This window comes from Bombina bombina, chromosome 1 (genome assembly GCF_027579735.1).
Source record: "Bombina bombina isolate aBomBom1 chromosome 1, aBomBom1.pri, whole genome shotgun sequence".
In the NCBI taxonomy this organism is placed as follows: Eukaryota; Metazoa; Chordata; class Amphibia; order Anura; family Bombinatoridae; genus Bombina; species Bombina bombina.
In genome coordinates this window covers 807,236,701-807,258,945 of record NC_069499.1, presented here as the reverse complement: position 1 = coordinate 807,258,945, position 22,245 = coordinate 807,236,701, and the positions used below count along the sequence as shown (strand labels likewise).

Genomic DNA, 22,245 nt, shown 5'->3' with positions numbered 1-22,245 from the left:
TCTTTTTTACACACTTCATCATTTCACCGTTTATCGAGGGATATATAAGGATAACTGTTTAAAATAGAATCTTCATATTGGACATTCACTCTCTGGAAAGAATTTAAAGTTTGGGACCTTCATATTTATGGACACCTACTCAGTAAATTGATGTTTTTATATATTTAGATTTTTTATCCAACCATCAACAGCTGTTTTATTGTAATTTATTTTGTGATTAAGATTGTATATTGTTGTGGTTTTTAACATCAATTGTATTGTTTTTTATATAGATATATGCATATTTTATTGTTAATTTTAAGTGGATCCACTTTTGTATCTTATTTGTATATTTTAGCTATAAGTAGCTTATAAAACATTTTATATACCCTTATAGAATTTCAATATATTTTTTATTTAAATAATCTTGTCACTACTAGTGTCTTAGCCTTTTAGGAGGCGCTCTGTGTATTTATTTTTAGCATAACAATTAAACTAATATAATTATTAAACTAAAATTAAACTAACTACCAATTAAATAAAACTATATTGCACATTAAAAGAATCCTAACACTACTCTAAAAATTACAAAGTATCTAATTACTAAAAAATAAGACTAAAATACAAAAAATAACAAACACTAAATTACGAAAAATAACAAACGAAATTATCAAAAATAAATAAGAATTAAAGCTTATCTAATAGCCCTATCAAAATAAAAAAGCCGACCCAAAATAAAAAAAAAACCCTAGCCTACAATAAACTACCAATAGCCCTTAAAGGGACATTAAACACTTGTCATTAGGGTTTTTTGTTTTTTTTTAGTCATAATGCCGTTTTAGTTTTTAAAATGCAAATTACATTTTTTTTTATTATAGGTGTTCCTATTTTTTATTTTTTTTACATTTAAAAAACTTCTGCTGCTATAACATTTGCAGGGATTATCTTTAGCTTTTTTTTTTTTTGCACAATAATAGATTTTTAAGCAGCATCAGCTATTGATTGCTATATAGCTAATACAATTACATTTATTATTTCAAGTTTAATTTATGTATGTTATTTGTGCACATTTAAAATATTTTCTCCCTCTGGTGAGAAGGGAAAATTAGTTCTTGTGGTGCAAGGGAAAGAGGGATGGGTTAGGGATCTGTCGCCCAGCGAGGCAACTGCTGTGTCCTAATCATCTGCTGTCTGAATTCTGAAACAATAAGCTGTGTGCCGCCCTTCTTACCCCTCACCTTTCTCTGCAAGCCCCCCCTCCCCTCCGTTCAAGCCTGTCAGAGTGTTTGCTGATCGGACGTTATGCAAATCTGTTGCATTCCTAGGCTGTGATTTGCGGCTCTGCCTGGCAGCTCACACTCTCTGTGCTCGCATGTGATAGGGAATAGGCATTAGGAAGATCAGAGCAGATACTGTAGGGAAAGCTTTGTTTGACTTTTGTTAGGGGTAGGGAAAGGTCAGCCAAAGAATGTAGTCCTGTTCCGTACACAACAGGGATAAACGACCAGACAGAGACAGCCAAGCACTGCAGTATAAGTTTTATGTTGCTGCAAATTACCCTTTTCTCCCTAGATTCTTACAGCTAGCTTCAGAGAAAGTAAATTCTGACAAGCCGGTCTTCTAACACAGCTGTCAATCAGTAACATCGGCTCCACTGAATGTATGAAGCTCGTTCACAAGGTTGCTGAGTACGAGCCTCATAGATTTTGTGGAGACTGCTCTCTTTGTATTTGCGGTAGTGGAAATGGGTGCGCACATTACGTGACAGGCATCAGCTGTAACGTGCGTTACAAGATGGCGGCGATCATTACTTTTAATAGGCGGTGGTTTAGGTAAGTATTTGAAACAGAAATAAATATTAAAAGGGTAATAAAAAAAAAGGAAAAACACAATAAAGATGCAAATCAGTAACTATTTTATTAAAAAAAAAACTTAATATGAGAAACCAGAAGGTGTTTAGGGTCCCTTTAAAAGGGCCTTTTGTGGGGCATTGCCCCAAAGATATCAGCTCTTTTCCCCCATCAATAAAACCCACCACCCAACCAATCCCCCAAAATAAAAAAACTATTTCTAAAAAAACCTAATATACCCATTGCCCTGAAAAGGGCATTTCTATGGGCATTGCCCTTAAAAGGGCATTTAGCTCTTTTGCTGAACAAACCCTAATCTAAAAAAAAAAAAACACCCAAAAAAACCCTTAAAAAAACCTATCACTAACCCCCGACGATCCACTTACAGTTTTTGAAGTCCAGCTTGAACGATCTTCATCCAGGCGCGAGAAGTCTTCATCCAGACGGCCTTTTCTATCTTCATCCAGGCTGCGAAGTCCTCATCCAGGCACCTGATGAAACGGTCATTCAAGACCGAGAAACGTTGTGTTATATTATAAAATAAAGTCAAGTTTTATAAGACGTTGGATCCACGAACTTTATTTTATTAAATTGTAGCAGTTTTGTACATATATTTTGGAGTTTGCTGTTTACGGCACTATACGGTCCTAACTGCACACAAGAGCCGACCGGGTTTGGCTATCTCCAACTAAAGATTGTATCCTGAGTAAGCAGATTGTTATCGGGAGAGCAAGTTATCCGGCATCCATCTGAATACCCCATAGAACGGGTCAACAAGGACGGTGGTGGGAGTTAGCTGGACGACTCATAAAGTTCCAGAAGGCGTTTGTGACACTTCTCAAGTGTCAAGGAGCTTGTAAGTACCAGTTTTTCATGCGCATCTGAAGCTTGTTTGTACACATTGATCGTACACTATGGTGGCGCCTTCTTTTCCATTCTATATTTCTACAGATTTTGTTCTTTTGGGACACCAGCAAAAGTATTGAAGAAGCCGCAAGCCATCATCTGACAGAGCCTGAGGGAGTATTCTGACCCCCTAGGTCTCACCAAGTAATATTTACTTAGCGGTACTAAGCTAAGACATCTGAACTTTCACTTTTATATCATTACCATTGACTTTTATTTCCACATTTGTGAAAGAGTATATTTTATATGTATCTATATGGTTAATAATTTTTAGCACTGTATTTGTTGGCGCACTGTTCATTTATAATCATTTTTGTTGTACCTGGATGAAGACTTATCGCCGCCTGGATGAGGACTTCGCCGCTTGGATGAAGATCGGTCAAGCAGGACTTCAAAAACTGTAAGTGGATCGTCGGAGGTTAGTGATAGGTTTTTTTAAGGGTTTTTTTTTTTTAGTTTAGGGTTTAGGCTATTCCTAAACAAGCTAAATGCCCTTTTAAGGGCAATGGGTAGCTTATTTTTTTTAGATAGTTTTTTTTATTTTTTTTAGATAGTTTTTTTTATTTTGTGGGTTTGGGGTTGGGGGTTTGTAATGTTAGTGGGTCTTTGTCATTTTTTTCTTCAGGTAAAAGAGCTGTTTAACTTAGGGCAATGCCCTACAAAAGACCCTTTCAAGGGCTATTGTTAGTTTATTCTAGATTAGGTTTTTATTTTGAAGTGTTTTTTTTTTTTTTAAATGGGAATTAGAATAGGAATATTTTTTATTATTTTTGATCATTTGTTTGTTATTTTGTGTAAATTATTTTTTTTGCTTCGGGTGGGTTTTATTTTTATATTATGGCTTGGGCAGCAAAAGAGCTAAATGCTCTTTTAAGGGCAATGCCCATACAAATGCCCTTTTCAGGGCAACGGGTAGATTAGGTTTTACTTTATTTTTATTTTGTGGGTTTGGGGGTGGGGGTTTGTATACTGTTAGGGGGTGTTTATTTTGTTTTGTAGCAAAAGAGCTGTTAACTTTAAGGCAATAATGCCCCACAAAAGACCCTTTTAAGGGCCCTTGGTAATTTATTATAGATTAGTGTGGGGGGGTTATTTTGGGGTGTTTTTTTTAAAGGGTATTAGAATAGGAATAATTTTTATTGTTTTGTATTATTTTGTTTGTTATTTTTTGAAATGGTAGTTTTTTATTTTTTGTAATTTTTGAGTTTTTTTTTAATTTTTGTAATGTTAGGTTTTAGTGTAAGGCAACTTAGGTTTTATTTCACAGGTAAGTTTGTATTTATTTTAACTAGGTAGTTATTAAATAGTTAATAACTATTTATTAACTAGTCTACCTAGTTAAAATAAATACAAACTTACCTGTGAAATAAAAATAAAACCTAAGCTAGCTACAATATAACTATTAGTTATATTGTAGCTAGCTTACATTTTATTTCACAGGTAAGTATGTATTTAGTTTAAAATAGGTATTATTTAGTTAATAATTGTAACTTTAGTTTAGCTCTATGTCTCGATGCCGTGGCAGCAGATTAGGGGTGTTTAGACTCGGGGTTTATGTTAGGGTGTTAGGTTTAAACGTAACTTTTATTTTCCCCATAGACATTAATGGGGCTGCCTTACGGAGCTTTTCATTCCGTGATCGCAGGTGTTAGGCTTTTTTCTGATCCACTCTCCCCATTGATGTCTATGGTGGAAGCATGCACGAGCACGTCAAAACAGCTCTTGTATTTTGTGCGGTATGGAGCTCAATGCAACCATATAACACGCACTACCCGGCTGTTTGAAAACTTGTAATGGCAGTGCTATAGGGGGTTAAATAACACAACTTTTGTTGCGTTCATTTATTTCCCTATAGGGCGCATAACTTGTAATCTAACTGAAGGTTTTTAAATATGAGTGTTAAAATTGAAATGAAAACATTGTTTTTACTACAGTGGCGTATTTATGTTTTGTGCTGCCCTAGGCACTCAAAATTCTACTGCTCCCCCTCAAAGGTTTTATGCCTTTTTTCCACTTCATTTTTAATTGGGTCATTGTGTATAATGTTTTTTTGTTTTTTTAATAGCTAAAAAGAATATTGGCTAGCAAAACAATTGCATACAGGTGGGTTGAATTGCATGCATCTCATATCATTTTCTCCCTGAGAGAAGGGAGAGAAAAGAAGGGGAGTGGGAAATAGGAAGGGAAAAGAAAGCAGGAAGGGACAGAGAGAGAGAGAGAGAGAGAGAGAAGATACAAGTGGTGAGGGAAAGAAAGGAGCGAAAGAAGGGAGCAAGGAGGAAGGGAGAAAGGGAAAGAATGGAGAGAGGAAGGGAGGGAAAGAAGAATACACTTTGAAACAATCACTGCCCTTTAAATGCAACAACATACAGTAATTACCATCATTCAAGTAATAAAACTTTTTAAGTGTCCGTTGCCTATTTACTCCATGGGTTCATGAATGCAGAGAAAGCTAACTATTAGTAGCTAACATACATTAGCACTGAGAGTTTATGATTAGACATCACATGAATGCAGAGAAAGCTAGCTATTAGTAGTTAACATACATTAGCGCTGAGAGTTTATGATTAGACATCACATGAATTCAGAGAAAGCTAGCTATTACTAGTAGCTAACATACATAAGGGATTAAATGCTTACCGGATCCTTCTTCACAGAGGAGAGGATTTAACATAACTTAATTAAATAACTATGTACATGAGAATGTAGTGCGAAATAACCACAGACAAACTTTTATGGGAAAAATTTTGTGACCGTCACAGGCCATAAAATTTTATTAACCTAACAAACTAGATAGAACTGATAGAACTGAAAATATATATGGCGGCATAGAGATCAGCTACCCAGAACAGCAGGAGATCACCGGCCCAACGGGAACAGCAGCAGAGGGTTCTCTGCCCTAAGGAGATGACGCTGAGGGGTTGCAGAGATCACGTGACCATCCCTCAAAAGGGAGGAAGGAGGGTTACCGTCACGTGCACGTGAGGGCCTACCCTCCTCCCCGGAAGTCTGGCCATCACTCACCCCTAGCGACCTTCTCCTGCGCAACCGGACCGAGGATCTCCCGCCGCCAGGGTGAAAGAAGATCTTCCACCTAGATAAGGATTCCCTGTTACCAAGCCGTGTAAACCGCATAACAGGGAGAGGAGATCCATATCCTACAGTAATGGCTTATTGGGCCTAGGGTGAGTAGCCATAGCCCTGCCATTAAGGTGCCGTCGAAAATACACATCATTAAAACATTACAAAAGGGGAAGGGAGGGAGGGAAAAAACTGCTTCAGCCAGGATCCGGAGAAGAAGAGGAAGTTGCAAGGGAGAACTTGGCTTATCTACTGGTAAGGAGGGGCCTACCCTAAATTGCAACAATGTTGCACCCAGCACCTTCCCTCTCTCTTCTAACCCACTCTCCTACAGCCTTAACCCTTAGACTGCTCCAGGCTTATACTAAGCCCTACACTGCATTAAGGGATTAAATGCTTACCGGATCCTTCTTCACAGAGGAGAGGATTTAACATAACTTAATTAAATAACTATGTACATGAGAATGTAGTGCGAAATAACCACAGACAAACTTTTATGGGAAAAATTTTGTGACCGTCACAGGCCATAAAATTTTATTAACCTAACAAACTAGATAGAACTGATAGAACTGAAAATATATATGGCGGCATAGAGATCAGCTACCCAGAACAGCAGGAGATCACCGGCCCAACGGGAACAGCAGCAGAGGGTTCTCTGCCCTAAGGAGATGACGCTGAGGGGTTGCAGAGATCACGTGACCATCCCTCAAAAGGGAGGAAGGAGGGTTACCGTCACGTGCACGTGAGGGCCTACCCTCCTCCCCGGAAGTCTGGCCATCACTCACCCCTAGCGACCTTCTCCTGCGCAACCGGACCGAGGATCTCCCGCCACAAGGAAGCATTTTAATGGTACCCTTGCCGCCAACCCACAACCCGATTTACAGGAGGGGTAACAGAGCTCTCTGAATGTCCCCTATGAATAAATCCAGCCCCACATCAGAAAGGTGAACTTTATCCCTTCTATATAGCTCGGTTCTATCAGCCGAAATGGCTTCGTGCCGTACCACGAAGCCACCTGACCCAGTGACGGTTTTCGCTACAGACGCATTGATCTTCTTCCTAACCCGGTATGCCGCCGTATGGGCCGACATATGCCTCCAGTGGAGACGGGGTATTATATGGGACCACCCTATCATGACCCCCGGGATGCGTACTCTTAGCCACCCAATGTCTGCCTGCATAACCTTAATCAACTGTAAAACTGGTATGGCCCCCACATCGTTACCCCCTAGGTGAAGAATAATAATGTGAGGCTTCCCCCAGCGTACCAGGGCCTCGGATATGGTTCCTGCTAATTGGGGCCAGCACATCCCCCTATCACCCAACCACCTAACGGATGCCTTGTTGGTAGGGAGACCTAGGGATTGGCCAAATGGGAGGGACGCACAGCGTAGGGAGGCCCAGTGGACAAAGGAGTGGCCCACAATCCAGATTCGCTTCACCCCGGGGGTAGTGCCTGTGGAGACAAACATTTTAGTATCCTGAATTAACATCTAAACATTAAACAATTGGACGGACATAGGTTCTGAAACAATTGGACCGCCAACGCCCAATACGTTTTATGTCCTCGCACGAGGAGCCCGCTTGCGCAGCGTTAGTCGCGGCCCCTATGCGAAAAGAGTGCGGGGCAAGTCTGCTAGCGTCCAGCCCCGCCTGGACTGCCGCCAATTTTAGGACCCTACCGAACTGAAATTTGGAAAGGGATCTGCCGTCCGCATGGACCAGGAATTGCCCCGGGCCAGGCGGCCTTTGAGCCAGGTAAAGATTAACGCAGTTAACCGGGCAGCATGCGCTGTTCACCTGAGGGTGAACGGGGATCCAGGTTCCCTTACCCTCCTGATCTGTCTTTGATCGCGGCAGAAAAAGAAGTAAGGAATCAGGGGCAGCTCTAACATGTTGCAATTGTATACCTGCCCCAGACGCCTGCTTGGAGGGTGCTACTACCTCACTAACTCTAAGAGCGGCGGCAAAGGCCAGATTAAACGCAGTTTTGAAGAGTAGGGCTTCAAAATCTGATCTACAGACCACGTCGAGCGCCAAGAGCAAACGCTCCAGGCGGTCGCGGGTGATGGGTTCGCGCGTGTCTATTTTCCGCTGCTGCGATCTGCCCCAACCCTTGATCACCTGCCTAATAAAAAAGGAATTGGTTGGGTCAGGAATGGCTAATGCCCTATAGAAAAATGAGAGGGCGGCCAATTTAGACTGTATTGCCCCCTGACGGGCCCCAGAGGCATGCAAACTCACCAGCCAATCATGTAAGTTGTCCCTAGACCCCTGAGCAGCGTCGGCTCCCCTGGACGCACAGAAATCGTCCCATTCAGACCACATGCGGGCATAGGCGTGCCAAGTGGATGGTGCTAAGGAGGAGCGGACCAACGGCAGTAAGGCTATCCAGGAAGGACGAGCTGCCAAAGGAAATCAGGACAGCGTAAGCCCACGGCTGCAGCTGTGGGGGCTAACTTGCGAAATGTCGCCCATTCGAATCGTGACAGGGCGTCAGCTACAACATTGTCGACGCCCGGGACATGACGGGCCTGGAACTGGATGTTAAGGTCCAGACAGCGCAACACCAGGTGGCGCAGCAAGGTAATGACCTTTGCTGAGGTGGCTGACAAGTTATTGATCGCAAAGACCACACTGATGTTGTCTGTCCAGAACACAACAGTCCCGTTCGACAACTTCCCACCCCACAGCTCGACCGCCAAGACCACGGGGAATAGCTCCAGGAGAGTCAGGTTTCGAGTAAGGCCCGCCGGGGCCCAGGACTCCGGCCAGGGCTCCGCGCTCCACTCTCCCTGGAAATAGGCCCCGTAACCGTGCGATCCAGCTGCGTCAGTGAAAAGGTGCAGTAACTGGCTAGACATGGGAGGGGTACGCCAGACCCGAATCCCGTTAAATCGAGTGAGAAACTGTTCCCAGACTACCAGGTCAGCCAGCAATTCACTCCCTAGGGTTATCTTTGATTTCGGGTTTGACCTACCACTAAGCTGTCTTTCCAGTCTACGGTTAAAAACCCGACCCATGGGGATAACTCTGCAAGCGAAATTAAGCAAACCTAACAGGGATTGTAACTGTTTCAGGGAAATAACTGCATTAGAGACTGCCGCTCTGACCGCCTCAAGCATGCCCTGAACTTTATCAGGTGGCAACCTACAGAGCCGAGCCTGGGTGTCGATTTCGATTCCCAGGAAAACTAAACAGGACGCGGGGCCTTGCGTTTTGTCCTCTGCTAGGGGCACCCCGAAATGTCTCATGACGCTGCGCATGATGTTCATTGTGGATAAACAATCATCGGAGCCTGCTCTCCCTACAATGAGAAAATCGTCCAGGTAGTGTGCTATGGGATCGCTGCCCACTTCTGAAGCTACGACCCAATGAAGGAAACTACTGAACGCCTCAAACAAGGCGCATGACAAAGAGCAGCCCATGGGCAGGCAGCGATCCACGTAGTACACACCTGCAAACTTACAACCCATTAGATGGAAAACTGAGGGGTGGAGTGGAAGAAGCCTAAATGCCGACTCAATGTCTAGTTTTGCCAATAGAGCACCATGACCCGCCCTCCTGACCAGGTCTAGTGCGCTATCAAAGGATTGATAGCGCACCGAGCTGAGTTGGGGGTCAATGGCATCATTGACTGAGCTACCTTTTGGGTACGACAGGTGCTGAATGAGGCGAAACTTCCCTGGCTCTTTCTTGGGAACCACCCCCAACGGGGAAATGACCAAATCAGGTAAAGGTGGGGCAGCAAAGGGGCCCGCCATTCGCCCTAAAGTCACTTCTTTATTAATTTTATCCCTCACCACTTGGGGGTGTTGGTATGCTGAAATAAGGTTCCTATTAAATCTCTTACCCTTGATTTGCCTAAATGTGGGGATATGAAAACCAAATGAAAAACCCTCCCATAACATACGTGCCGCCGCCTGGTCTGGGTAAGCCCACAACCATGGTGCCATGGCATGTACATTAATTGGCGTTTCCGCCTTTCTGGCCCAAGTTTGCTGAAGGGGGCTTATTGGTCTGGTCCCTTCGCTTGATGCAGTCACTGCCAGGGTGTGGACCAGAGCAGTACCTGCAGACATGTCTGAAGGTGCATGCGCTACCCTTTTCGCATTTTTTGTCCTGGAAGGGCCAGCAGGTTCCCCCCTGTTTCCTGCTTCTGGTATTGCGAAAGGACTGCTGCGCTGATTGCTGAGTTGAAGTTGCAGCAGCGGGTGCACCCCCTTTTGGGTCCATTCGCTGCCACAACTGGTTATCAGTAGAGTCAAAAGTCAGGGAAGGATTTCCTGCCATTTTCCTCCTGAACTCAGCATCATATTCCCTCCACACACCTTCACTGTGATTACGCTGAATCCAGTGAATAGTGTCCGTGTATTTTAGGATAGGCAAACTCTGGGAGGGGTACTTTTCGATATAACAGGAGGAAAAAACCCTGAAGCACTGGAGCCACTCATCAAAAGTGTCTGGGCGTTTAAATTTTTTAGGCCCTGTTCCCTCATCGCTCCTCTCTCTCTGCCTATACGCCTCCACCGAAAGGTCAAAGATATTAACATATTTTCCACGGTGGATTCTACTGACCACCTTTTTGCGCAGGTGTCTATGCAATGAGTATATTTTTCCTGGGCTTGCGTCCCCGTAAAGGGCTGCTCGCCTTTCGGAGATGGCCCTGGTAGGGAGAGGTTCAGCTGGCACCTCTGTAGATGGGGTTTGCGGGGCGGTGTTACTGGCGCTGTCCTGCTTAGTATCTGGCTTGACCCCCCTCTTTAAAATTTTCTTAATCATTCTAAACATTTTCTTCTGACCTGCCCCTTGTAAACCCAAGGAAGAGTCAGTCTCAGACCCTGAGTCAGAAGAGGATGAGTCAGAGGAAGAATGGTCATTGTGTGTAAATAAAGCATTCTCACCGTGACTAATGGCAGGAGGTCCCTGACCCATGCTGGAAACGGGCTGGCCTGCTGGCTGGTTTTGGAGGGCGAGTCCTGAAGACCCTTGCTGTGCAGTGGAAGTGGTGGCTGCTGCTCCTGCTGTAATGCTGCTTGGAACTTCTGCATCCGCCCCACTCATGACTGTGGCAGTGTTGGTCCGTGTTTTTGCTGCACTTTGTGATCCAATTGCCCCCTGCAAAAGAGAAAGAATTTGGCGAGCACTTTGCCCAATGGATGTGTCTGGATTATCAGTAGCAAGGGGTGGATGAGCTATATGAAGTGGTGTATGAAATCCCTGACTCACTGACTGTCCATTCGCAGATGTCTGAGCATTCACACCCTGCTGGTCTACAATAGGGTTATGGCATGCCTGGCTTATTGATTGTGCATGGTTTAATGAGTGTGCATGAGCGCCCTGCGTGGCTGCAATGGGGGAGTGGATACCCTGATCAAGGGGTTGTACTCCTTGTATGCCTAACATAATGGGATGTTGTAGCTGGCTTAAAGATTGCACATTCGCATTATGTATGCCAACCAGGGGTGTATTATATCCCTGAGGAGCTGCTTGTACGTTCACACCATTCAAAGCCGCATTCACACCAATGGGGGATGGTAAATGATGAGACGGTAAATGATGCTCAATGTTTTGATTAACATGCATACTTTGAACATTGCCTTGATTCACATGCAGGCTATTATTAGACACAATATCATGCGGCTGAGCGGCCGCTTGCACTAAACCACTATCAGCCCTGTGTGGGTTAATAACATCGGGAGCGGCCTGCTGAACGGCATTTGCGTTATCTCCCATTTGTATAAACTGTAATGGCCTCATTGCCCTGGAAGGGTTAACTCTGCGTGTCCCCCTACCCCTATCACTGGCTATCTGCCTGGTACTACCTCTTATGATGGAGCGACCCCTTTGATGCCCCTGAGGATTAACGTTCAAATGTGCCGTTCGCTTGCGCAGTTTGCTTGCGCTGTTAATGCCCCTCTGACCCCCCACTGATAACCCGCCAACGGCCAAGGACGGCTCTCGGTGCTCACCTGCGAGTGGCGTTGCCCCGGGAGCCGATGTCCTTGTGACCGCGCGGGAATCTGCCAAGCCGGAAGTGCCGATGTCCGCTTCCGGTGACGTCACTAACATGGCGTTGACACCGGAAGTCGGACCCGGACCACGCGGCTGGCGAAGGAGATCGCTAGGCCCCGGGGGGAGCAGCATAGGCCCTGGGATGGCATGGGCCTCGGGTATGGTGCGACCAGGGGCAAGTCCGGGTGTTGAGGGCTGAGGGGCCGTTACAGGGGCCATGTTCCGGCCGGGCTGGGGACCGCGTGTTGCCACGTGTGGTGCCTCAATGAGAGGTGTGAAAGGGCGATGCCTGCTGGGGGTAGTTAAAGCAGGATCCGGATCCTGACTAGAAGGATCAGGAGGGAAAACAGCTGGTGTCACACTGGGCCCTGGGGAGGCTGCAGCCATAGCGGATATTATGTTTTTCAATAGGTCAGAAACTGCTGACATAGCAGCAGGGGGTACAGCACTTAAAAATGAGGCCTGTACACTATCAAGGGGTAAATTAGCCTGCTGGGTCTGCAATGCTTGAGGTCTGGGGGATTCCTGAGCTAACTCAATATCAATAGGTCCCTGCTCTTCCACATTATGAACCTGGGCTGACACAACAGTAGTATATTGAGTTGGGGGAATGATATCTAAATCATCCTCAGAAATAGATTGAACACTTATCTTTATTTTTTCTTTTGCAGGTGCAGGAGGTTCCTGTTCCGACTGGTAACGTCTGGGAGGCAGAGTCGAACGCCTGGAACGATGCATAGCTGCACTGGTGATGACAGAACTGCTAAGAAAAAACTGCTTCAGCCAGGATCCGGAGAAGAAGAGGAAGTTGCAAGGGAGAACTTGGCTTATCTACTGGTAAGGAGGGGCCTACCCTAAATTGCAACAATGTTGCACCCAGCACCTTCCCTCTCTCTTCTAACCCACTCTCCTACAGCCTTAACCCTTAGACTGCTCCAGGCTTATACTAAGCCCTACACTGCATTTAGCACTGAGAGTTTATGATTAGACATCACATGAATGCAGAGAAAGCTAGCTATTAGTAGCTAACATACATTAGAACTGAGAGTTTATGATTAGACATCACATGAATGCAGAGAAAGCTAGCTATTAGTAGCTAACACACATTAGCGCTGAGAGTTTATGATTAGACATCACATGAATGCAGAGAAAGCTAGCTATTAGTAGCTAACACACATTAGCGCTGAGAGTTTATGATTAGACATCACATGAATGCAGAGAAAGCTAGCTATTAGTAGCTAACATACATTAGCACTGAGAGTTTATGATTAGACATCACATGAATGCAGAGAAAGCTAGCTATTAGTAGCTAACACACATTAGCGCTGAGAGTTTATGATTAGACATCACATGAATGAAGAGAAAGCTAGCTATTAGTAGCTAACACACATTAGCGCTTAGAGTTTATGATTAGACATCACATGAATGCAGAGAAAGCTAGCTATTAGTAGCTAACACACATTAGCACTGAGAGTTTATGATTAGACATCACATGAATTCAGAGAAAACTAGCTATTAGTAGCTAACACACATTAGCACTGAGAGTTTATGATTAGACATCACATGAATTCAGAGAAAACTAGCTATTAGTAGCTAACACACATTAGCACTTAGAGTTTATGATTAGACATCACATGAATGCAGAGAAAACTAGCTATTAGTAGCTAACACACATTAGCACTTAGAGTTTATGATTAGACATCACATGAATGCAGAGAAAGCTAGCTATTAGTAGCTAACACACATTAGCGCTTAGAGTTTATGATTAGACATCACATGAATGCAGAGAAAGCTAGCTATTAGCAACTAACACACATTAGCGCTGAGAGTTTATGATTAGACATCACAAGCTGATCTAAGCAGTGCACAGACACATCCAGTCTGTTAGCTGCTAAGACCTGCAATAAGCACTGCGCTCGCAGACCCACCACAGCTGATAAGGGGAGGCAGCATATCGGCACAAGGTCTTCTCCTCCAGCCTCACCTTGTAACCATATCCCCAGGCAAGTTTCTCACCAAGAATGCTTCCACTGCAAAAAAGCCAGCGGCTCTTAATGAAGCAACGGTTTAAAGGAGCACTACCAGGGAAGAGCGACCTTAATCAGTGCACGTGCCTTGTCTTCTCTGTAAAAGCCTGCACTTTATTGCTCACTGTACTGTATGCTGGCTTTTAGAGAGAGGATAGGACAGATGTGCTGCCCATCCCAAATCTGCTGCCCTAGGCACCGGAATTATTGGCCTAGGCCATAATACACCCCTGGTTTACTATACATACTATTATATGACATATGACCTTTGTGTGCTTCCTGTTGTGTTCTATTCTGTTTTTCAGCAAATAATTTAGAATGTTTTTTTTCTTTAAATTGCACACTATCAGTAATAGCATGTTAATTTTGAGTCCATATCTCTTTAAATGTGATCAGCTATAGCAACGAAATGTATAAAATGTATTATGTCACCTAGAAAGTTACATTCAACATGAGGTAAACGCTGCAGTCTCAATTTGCCCATTTACAGGTGCACGTTAAATAACGAGCAATTAGCACTCCAAAAATTAACCAGAGATCAGACTTATAGTCAATTTATAAAATGTCCCCCAATTGCCCTCAAAATACAGTCTTCGCATTGCGCTTTACCTATAATACCAACACACATTTGCGTATATGCAGGTATTACAGGTGGAGCGCAAATATCGCTATTGAGTAAGTGCAATTTTGCGCTCCATTCATAATCTAACCCATTGTGTTCTACAGGTCTGAAGTGTAACTCCTTAGTTTACTGCACATAGGCCTACTGTAATCTCAAACTGTGGGTATCAGCATTATTAAGAATGGCATTATTTATTTCTAGCCAATGAGTGAATATTTTGAAATGAATTAAATAGTTTTATGCTATTATTCTTTCAAGGTAATGCATGTTGCTAATTTTACATCTGCTATTTGCATATTGTTTGACCTTACACATGTATAGGTATCGTTATAACAAGTGTATCTGTCATAGCATTCAGTAATTATGCTTCAGGCTCATTTTCTATAATCCTTTTATATTTACAAGATTAGTTTAGCCTGCTGTGGTCCTTCTTTTACTCTAAAATGCAATGTTTTGTTTTTTTTTTTCTTTTAATGTATTTATTTTAGCTTTCCCACATGGATCAAATAAAGAAGTTCTGGCTGAATAAATCTGAATTATTCCTTAGTCAAAAGTGCCCAACACATTTAATAATTAAGCAAATATTTCAATTGAATTATTAGAATTCCAAACTCAATTGCATTACAGCCATTGAGAACACTTACAACTCTTAAAATGCTGACTTCACTGTTCAGCTAATTTTCTAACTTACTAACACCTGAGAAACACCTCTCTGAATAGTATTTACATTCATATTATCCCCCCTTCACTTTTGACACATATTTCTATCCTAAAACATTTAAATTTCTTAACACGTGAGCCTTGAAAACACAAACCATAATAACATAGGGCTATATTATGAGTAGCGCGCAGTTGCAGGCAAGAGGTTTATTGCATGTCATAAGAAGCGCGCGTATTACAAATTGAATTTAACATTCATTGAGATAAAAATATTTTTAAAAAATTGCAATAAAAAGTTATGAGCTCAAATATATGTGTATGTGTGTGTGTGTATATATATATATATATATATATATATATATTTTTTTTTTTAATATATATATATATATATATATATATATATATGTGTGTGTGTATGTACAGTATATATGTGTGTACATATGTATTTATGTATTACAGACATGTATACACATATAAACACATAAATACATGTTTGTGTATATATACAGTATATATATATATATATATATATATATATACCAGTAGGGATGGGCGAATGTGTTTATATCCGAATTCGAATGTTAGACGAAAGTTATTGTAGAAATTCGATTTACATAATAGAATGTTACATTCGAATATCACATTCGAATTTGAATATTACTTTTATAAAACACAATTGTAGACTAGAAACACTATTTTGAATGTCACATTCGAATCGAATATCACATTCGAATCGAATGTCACATTCGAATTCGAATATTACATTTATAAAGCACAGTATTAGACTAGAAATAGACTAGAAATACTATTTCGAATTTGAATGTCACATTCAAATCGAATATCACATTCGAATCGAATATCACATTTAAAACACAGTATTAGACTAGAAATACTATTTCAAATTTGAATGTGACATTCGAATTCGAATGTAGCATTCGAATTCGAATATTAAATTTATTAAACACAGTTGTAGACTAGAAATACTATTTCAAATTTGAATGTCACATTCAATTTCAAATGTCACATTCGAATTCGAATATTACATTTCGAAATTGAATGAATACATAGCTAAACATTCTATTATTCGAACGAATATTTTCAAATTTTATTGAAAAATTTGAAAATGAAAATTCGAAAATAGAATGTTAGAATGTTATATAAACATTCGAAATTCGATTCGAACGAACGAATGTATAAAAATTTGTTTTAAATTTCGAATTTTTAGAAACATTTTTCCATCCTTAATATATATATATATATATATATATATATATATATATATAATTGCATTGGATCCCTTTGCAGTCAAGTAGCTAAAAACATGTAAAAGCGTATTTATGCAATATTCGTATTTTCTAAAGGTTTAATTTTATTTTTTTAAAGTAAATATTTCACATTCCAATAGATATTCCTATATTTATTAGTATATATCTATACCTATATTTAAATATATATATATATATATATATATATATATATATATATATATATATATATATATAGGAACAGACGTTTGCACTCTCAGGTCTTTTTTTCAATTTTTATTGTGGAACGTTTTCGGGATGTTACAAACCCTTTATCAGCATAAAACAGTGATAATAATCAAACATTTTATAGTGTTTTACAGCAAAAGTGTACCAATCACAAACCTCATATCTCCCCCAGCTTTCGCGGCGAAATTATCGGCAGTGGAACGCATAATGCGTTCCACCGTCTTGGCTAATACCGGAAGTTCAAAAAACATCACTTCCGGTTTAGTGCAATTTACGAATATAGTGCAGTTATTTAACAAATCTCTAAATGAACAAAAAACACACAAAAACCTGTTTAGCTTCCAGGTAATACACATCATGTGTCAGTGTGGAGTGATAAGTGCTTAAAACTAACAATCTTGTTAATATACTCCATTTATCGTGTCAAACTGTGTGGTGTGTGTATCTACTGTTATAGCAACCGTTGCCATAGAGACAACAATGGACGGCTGCTGAAATACATACATACATGTAAAGTAAATACTACAAACTCTATATATTTAAATTTTGAGATGGGATATAGTAAATCCCTAATCCCCAAGGTGAAACATATCAAAGAAAATTAAAAACAAAATCGAATAGGATTACATTGCTGGGCCATTAGTATCCCCTCCCCAATATTTATAATGTATTAATGAATACTTCCAAACTTCGTTATAGACTTACAAGTGATGGATATGAGCTGGGATAAAGCTGAACTAATTACAATCACTGGAATAAATGGGAGGGCTAATGTGACGGATTTAAACCTTTGTATGCAATGCACGCCTCTGTCCACCTTGGGACCAGGTGTGGTATCGCCGTCAATACATTATATCTATATTGTATCTAAGGCTAAGTACTTTGTAAGATAGATGATATATATAAACCATATCAATGGCTAAATGTACTCATAAGTTTGACGGCAGATAGGCTACCTAAGAAACTGGACTGGTTATGTCTGTCATTTAATATATTAGTTAGATCGAGTATAGACATGTTATTTGTCCAATATATCTAATAGATGTTAGCCAGCTAACATCCCAATGTAAATTGTGGGGTTCATTCGAGAATATATGCCTAACCCACATCAGGGTCATATGTCTATGATAGAGAGTATACCTTGCACTTAATATCAATTGATAAATACTTTTCAAACATAATGAAAAATTGTAAATTTAAGGTAAAGACCACATGCAGCAATTATTATCGTATATTTTACACAGAGTTCCATATTGCCCAGACTATTAAGATTTTAGGTGCAGATGTGAGTAATTAACACAGGTAGGCCAGGCTTCCACATCATGTACTGGAATCATAACGATCCCAATCCATAGTGCTGAGAGAACAATGCGGGGAACCCCCCTCAACAAGAGGGGACACCGCGGAGTGCAACTCAGAGCCACCATGCCACCCCGGTTGTACCCGAAGTCGGTAGCACACTATACTAGGTTTTTAAAGTCTGGCATGGAATTCAAGCCTCCAGGTATAATGGTCCCTAGGCGGAACATCCACTGTGCTTCACATTTCAGAAGCAGTTTGTTGCGGTCTCCACCTCGTTCCAACGGAGGTATATGGTCTATCAATATATACCGTATCGAGGAGACCGAATGTCCCTCATTCGCGCAATGTCGCGCCACAGGCTGCTCAGAAGTTCCTTCCTTGATGGCGGTCCTTAAGGAATATCTGTGATTAGCCATCCTTTCGCGTAATGTTCCTGACGTCTTGCCAACATAAAACCTCGAGCATGGGCAAAACAGAAGATACACTACGTGCGTCGTAGTGCATGTTATGGAGTGTCTAATCTTGAAGGACCGGTTAGTATGTGGATGGTGGAAAACCTTAGTGCCAATAAGGCCACTGCATGTAGTGCAACCTAAATATCGGTATGATCCCCTGATGTTTCTTTTAGTGCCTGTGTCGTAGCTTGCTTTAGGATCAGTCCTCATTAACAGATCTTTGAGGTTAGTGCCCCTCTTGTAGCCCACCATGGGACTTAGGTTATGAGTGAACGTAAGTTTTGGATCTGAAGCCAAAATGGGCCAGTATTGGCGTAGAATCCTGCCAGTGCCCTTCGTTGTAGGAGTAAATGTGGTCGACATAATCAACTTATCTGTAGTATCACGTCTAGGTTTTGGTTGTATCAGTTCCGCTTGTGTCAAGGTAGATACAGCTTCCACAGATTCTTGAATCACGGCTGCCTTATACCCTCTCGAGCGGAACCTCTCACCCACTCCAATCAGTTGGGAGACCCCTGTTTCAATGTTAGAATTATTTCTCATAGTTCTAATACATTGTGACTTGACAATACCCTTCAACAATGCCGGGGGATGGCAGCTGTCTGCCCTGAGTAGCGAATTCCGATCAGTGGGCTTATGATATATATATAATTGCATTGGATCCCTTTGCAGTCAAGTAGCTAAAAACATATAAAAGCGTATTTATGCAATATTCGTATTTTCTAAAGGTTTAATTTTTTTAAAGTAAATATTTCACATTCCAATAGATATTCCTATATTTATTAGTATATATCTATACCTATATTTAATTATATATATATATATATATATATATATATACTGTATATATACTGCATATATATATATATATATATATATATATATACATATATACAGTATATATATATATAGATATGAAATATTAATATTTTATGTTGGGTTAGCGCACTTGAGAAAATGTGATCGGGTTTGATCGCAAGTCAAAGTATTAGGTTTTTTTCCACTTTTCATGCTCTATTGTTATCTATGGGGGAATATGTTACGATATTTAAAATTTGGAATTTGCGCACTTCAAGTTAGCATGCACACGAAAAAAATTGACTTTCAACTTGTAATATGCGTGCTACCCGGCGCATACAAAAAGCTTACTTCTAGCTAAGTTAATGTGAAAGCGGGAGTGCTAAATTGTAATACTCATCCCAAAAATATTTTAAATAGAGCATAAATAATCTCATATATTTACCATAGAATTCACAACATATCTATCTAAGGGTAATATGGATCTACTCCACTTAAAATGTAACTTAAAATGATGAGGGTCCAATTTATCCACAAAACCTATAAACTGCAAACATTATACCCACTAAACTAGGTGAAGAATTTACAGTTACCTATGAATGGATGTCCAGAAATTACATTAATTATCAATTATAATTAAAAATAAATATTATAAAAAATCCACTCGCTTAAGTTATATCTTTTAATCAAGCAAATTAAATAAACAAAACAGTAGACATTCACTTATTTTCTGTGCTTTTCCTATACCAAAATTCTTAAAACTTAGCTTTTTTCCACTCTTGCCATATGTTGATGTTGAACAAAACACATATTAATCATCAAAAAGAGATAAACATCCAAAACTTTAGTTTAATTCAGTGCATATTTATTCACAGCCCTTTTAATTAAATGGGTAATGGAGGCGGCGTGTGTGTTTGGCAGTTTGGTATGAAGGTCTTTATGATAAGTGTTAAACAATATGAGTGACATTTGTATATGAGCATATTAGGTAAACTGGGAATTTTAGATCAACACTTTTCATATGTTAAAAGTATTCTTTTAATTAATTCAGAAAACTATAGCAATAAGAATAACATACCCTGACCTATATGTTGCACTCCACTTAATCTAGCAAATGTTTTTTTAATCAAATAATCTTATTAAAAAATAAAAGAGTTACAATTTTTGGAAGTGAGAATAAGTTTTTTTCTTTAATTATGCTGCTTAGCAGATGAACGGGAAATCTAAACTTATAATAAATATTTATTATATTTGTACAAGAAAGGAAAACACATTATAAAGGCAGAGGAGACCATATAGTCACATATAGAAATGATGATTATTGTAATGCTGAGGGGATCGCTTTACAATAGATGGTTGACTTATTTTGAAGACCATACATTGGTGATGGTGTGAGACGATCATTGAGTAGTTAAGGTTACTGGTGGGCAACTGCCTTTGCTGTTTAAACATCCAATCAAATCTGTAGTCTTTTTAAGCACTATCATTTATGTAACTTATTGTACAATATAAACCACATGTGACTGCATTATAAACTATGATTGCTTGCTTTTATAGTTTATTGGCTGTTTTTACACCATCATGTTTTTCTAATGCTTATAACTTTATTAAGGTGTTATCTGAATGTTGGATTTTTATTAAAAAGATAAACTACATTTTAAACAAACTTTTGGCAAAATAAATAAAAAATCAATTATTTTTAATATATCTTATTTTATCTAGCTTATATTCTTTTAACATCTCTATTAAAATGTTGACTCTTCTTTTATAGATGGTTTCTCTTTTTTTTTTTCATGTGTTACTGCAATTTAAACTTGAATTTGTTCCATTGACTGATTGTACTTGATTTTGGAATTTATTTTTTTTGACAACCATCAGCTATGTTCTATGAAGACATAAGGAGACAGTCAGCTAGATTACGAGTTTTGCGTTATGAGTATAACGCTGCTTTTTCCCTAATGCAGCTAATACAAGTCTTGCAGGTATAGGTGTACCGCACACTTTTTTGGTCGTCACGCAATGTCAGTACCGCACTTTTAAAAAAGTCCTTTTTCAATGGGACTTCCATAGCGCCGGTATTACGAGTTTTGCCTGGGAGGCCAAAAAGTGAGCAGTACACCCTATAACCACAAGATTCATACCGCCATCTGAAAGTCAGTAGTTATGAGTTTTATGCTACAAAGCTGTAGCATAAAACTCATAACTTAAGTGTTAAAAAGTACACTAACACCCATAAACTATCTATTAACCCCTAAACTGAGGCCCTCCCGCATCGCAAATAATAAAATAAAATGATTAACCCCTAATCTACCGCTCCGGACATTGCCACCACTTAAAAAATGTATTAACCCCTATTTTGCCGCTCCCCGACATCGTCGGCGCTATAATAAATTATTCACCCCTAAACCGCCCCCCTCCCTCATCGCAAACACTATTTAAATATTATTAACCCTTAATCAGCCATCCACCCCCACTGCCGCTATAATAAACCTATTAACTCTTAGACCTAACCCTAACGTAACCCTAACACCCCCTAACTTAAATATAATTAAAATAAATCTAAATAAAACCTACTATTAATTACTAACTGATTCCTATTTAAAAATAAATACAAACATACCTGTAAAATAAACCCTAAGCTAGCTACAATATAACTAATAGTTACATTGTAGTTAACTTAGGTGTTATTTTTATTTCACAGGTAAGTTAATAACTATTTACTAACTAGTCTACCTAGTTAAAATAAATACAAACTATTTACTAGCTACCTAGTTAAAATAAATACAAAGTTACCTGTAAAATAAAACCTAACCTGAGTTACACTAACACCTAACATTACAATAAAATTAAATTAACAAAATACATTTATCTAAATTACAAAAAAATAATAAAAACTAAATTACACAAAATAAAAAAAGAAATGATCAAAAATAAAAACGAATTACTTCTAATCTAATAGCCCTATCAAAATAAAAAAGCCCACCCAAAATAAAAAAAAAACCCTAGCCTACACTAAACTGCCAATGGCCCTTAAAAGGGCCTTTTGCGGGGAATTGC

General features: G+C 39.9%; 1 protein-coding gene across 2 annotated transcripts; it reads right to left on the bottom strand.

Annotated features, from left to right (window-relative positions):
- Positions 1-5,466: 5,466 nt before the first annotated feature.
- Positions 5,467-12,608, bottom strand: LOC128646007 (mucin-17-like). Of its 2 annotated transcripts, XM_053699394.1 has the most exons (3): positions 10,721-12,608; positions 8,061-8,221; positions 7,112-7,272 (listed from the first exon to the last, which is right to left on the bottom strand). In XM_053699394.1, exons 1-3 carry the CDS (start codon positions 12,567-12,569, stop codon positions 7,255-7,257), a joined length of 2,028 nt encoding a protein of 675 aa, XP_053555369.1. In that variant the 5' UTR covers positions 12,570-12,608; the 3' UTR covers positions 7,112-7,254. The 2 variants fall into 2 exon arrangements, with proteins under 2 accessions (XP_053555368.1, XP_053555369.1); XM_053699393.1 differs by lacking the exon at positions 8,061-8,221 and having other exon boundaries at positions 5,467-7,272.
- Between the last annotated feature and the right edge of the window lie 9,637 nt (positions 12,609-22,245).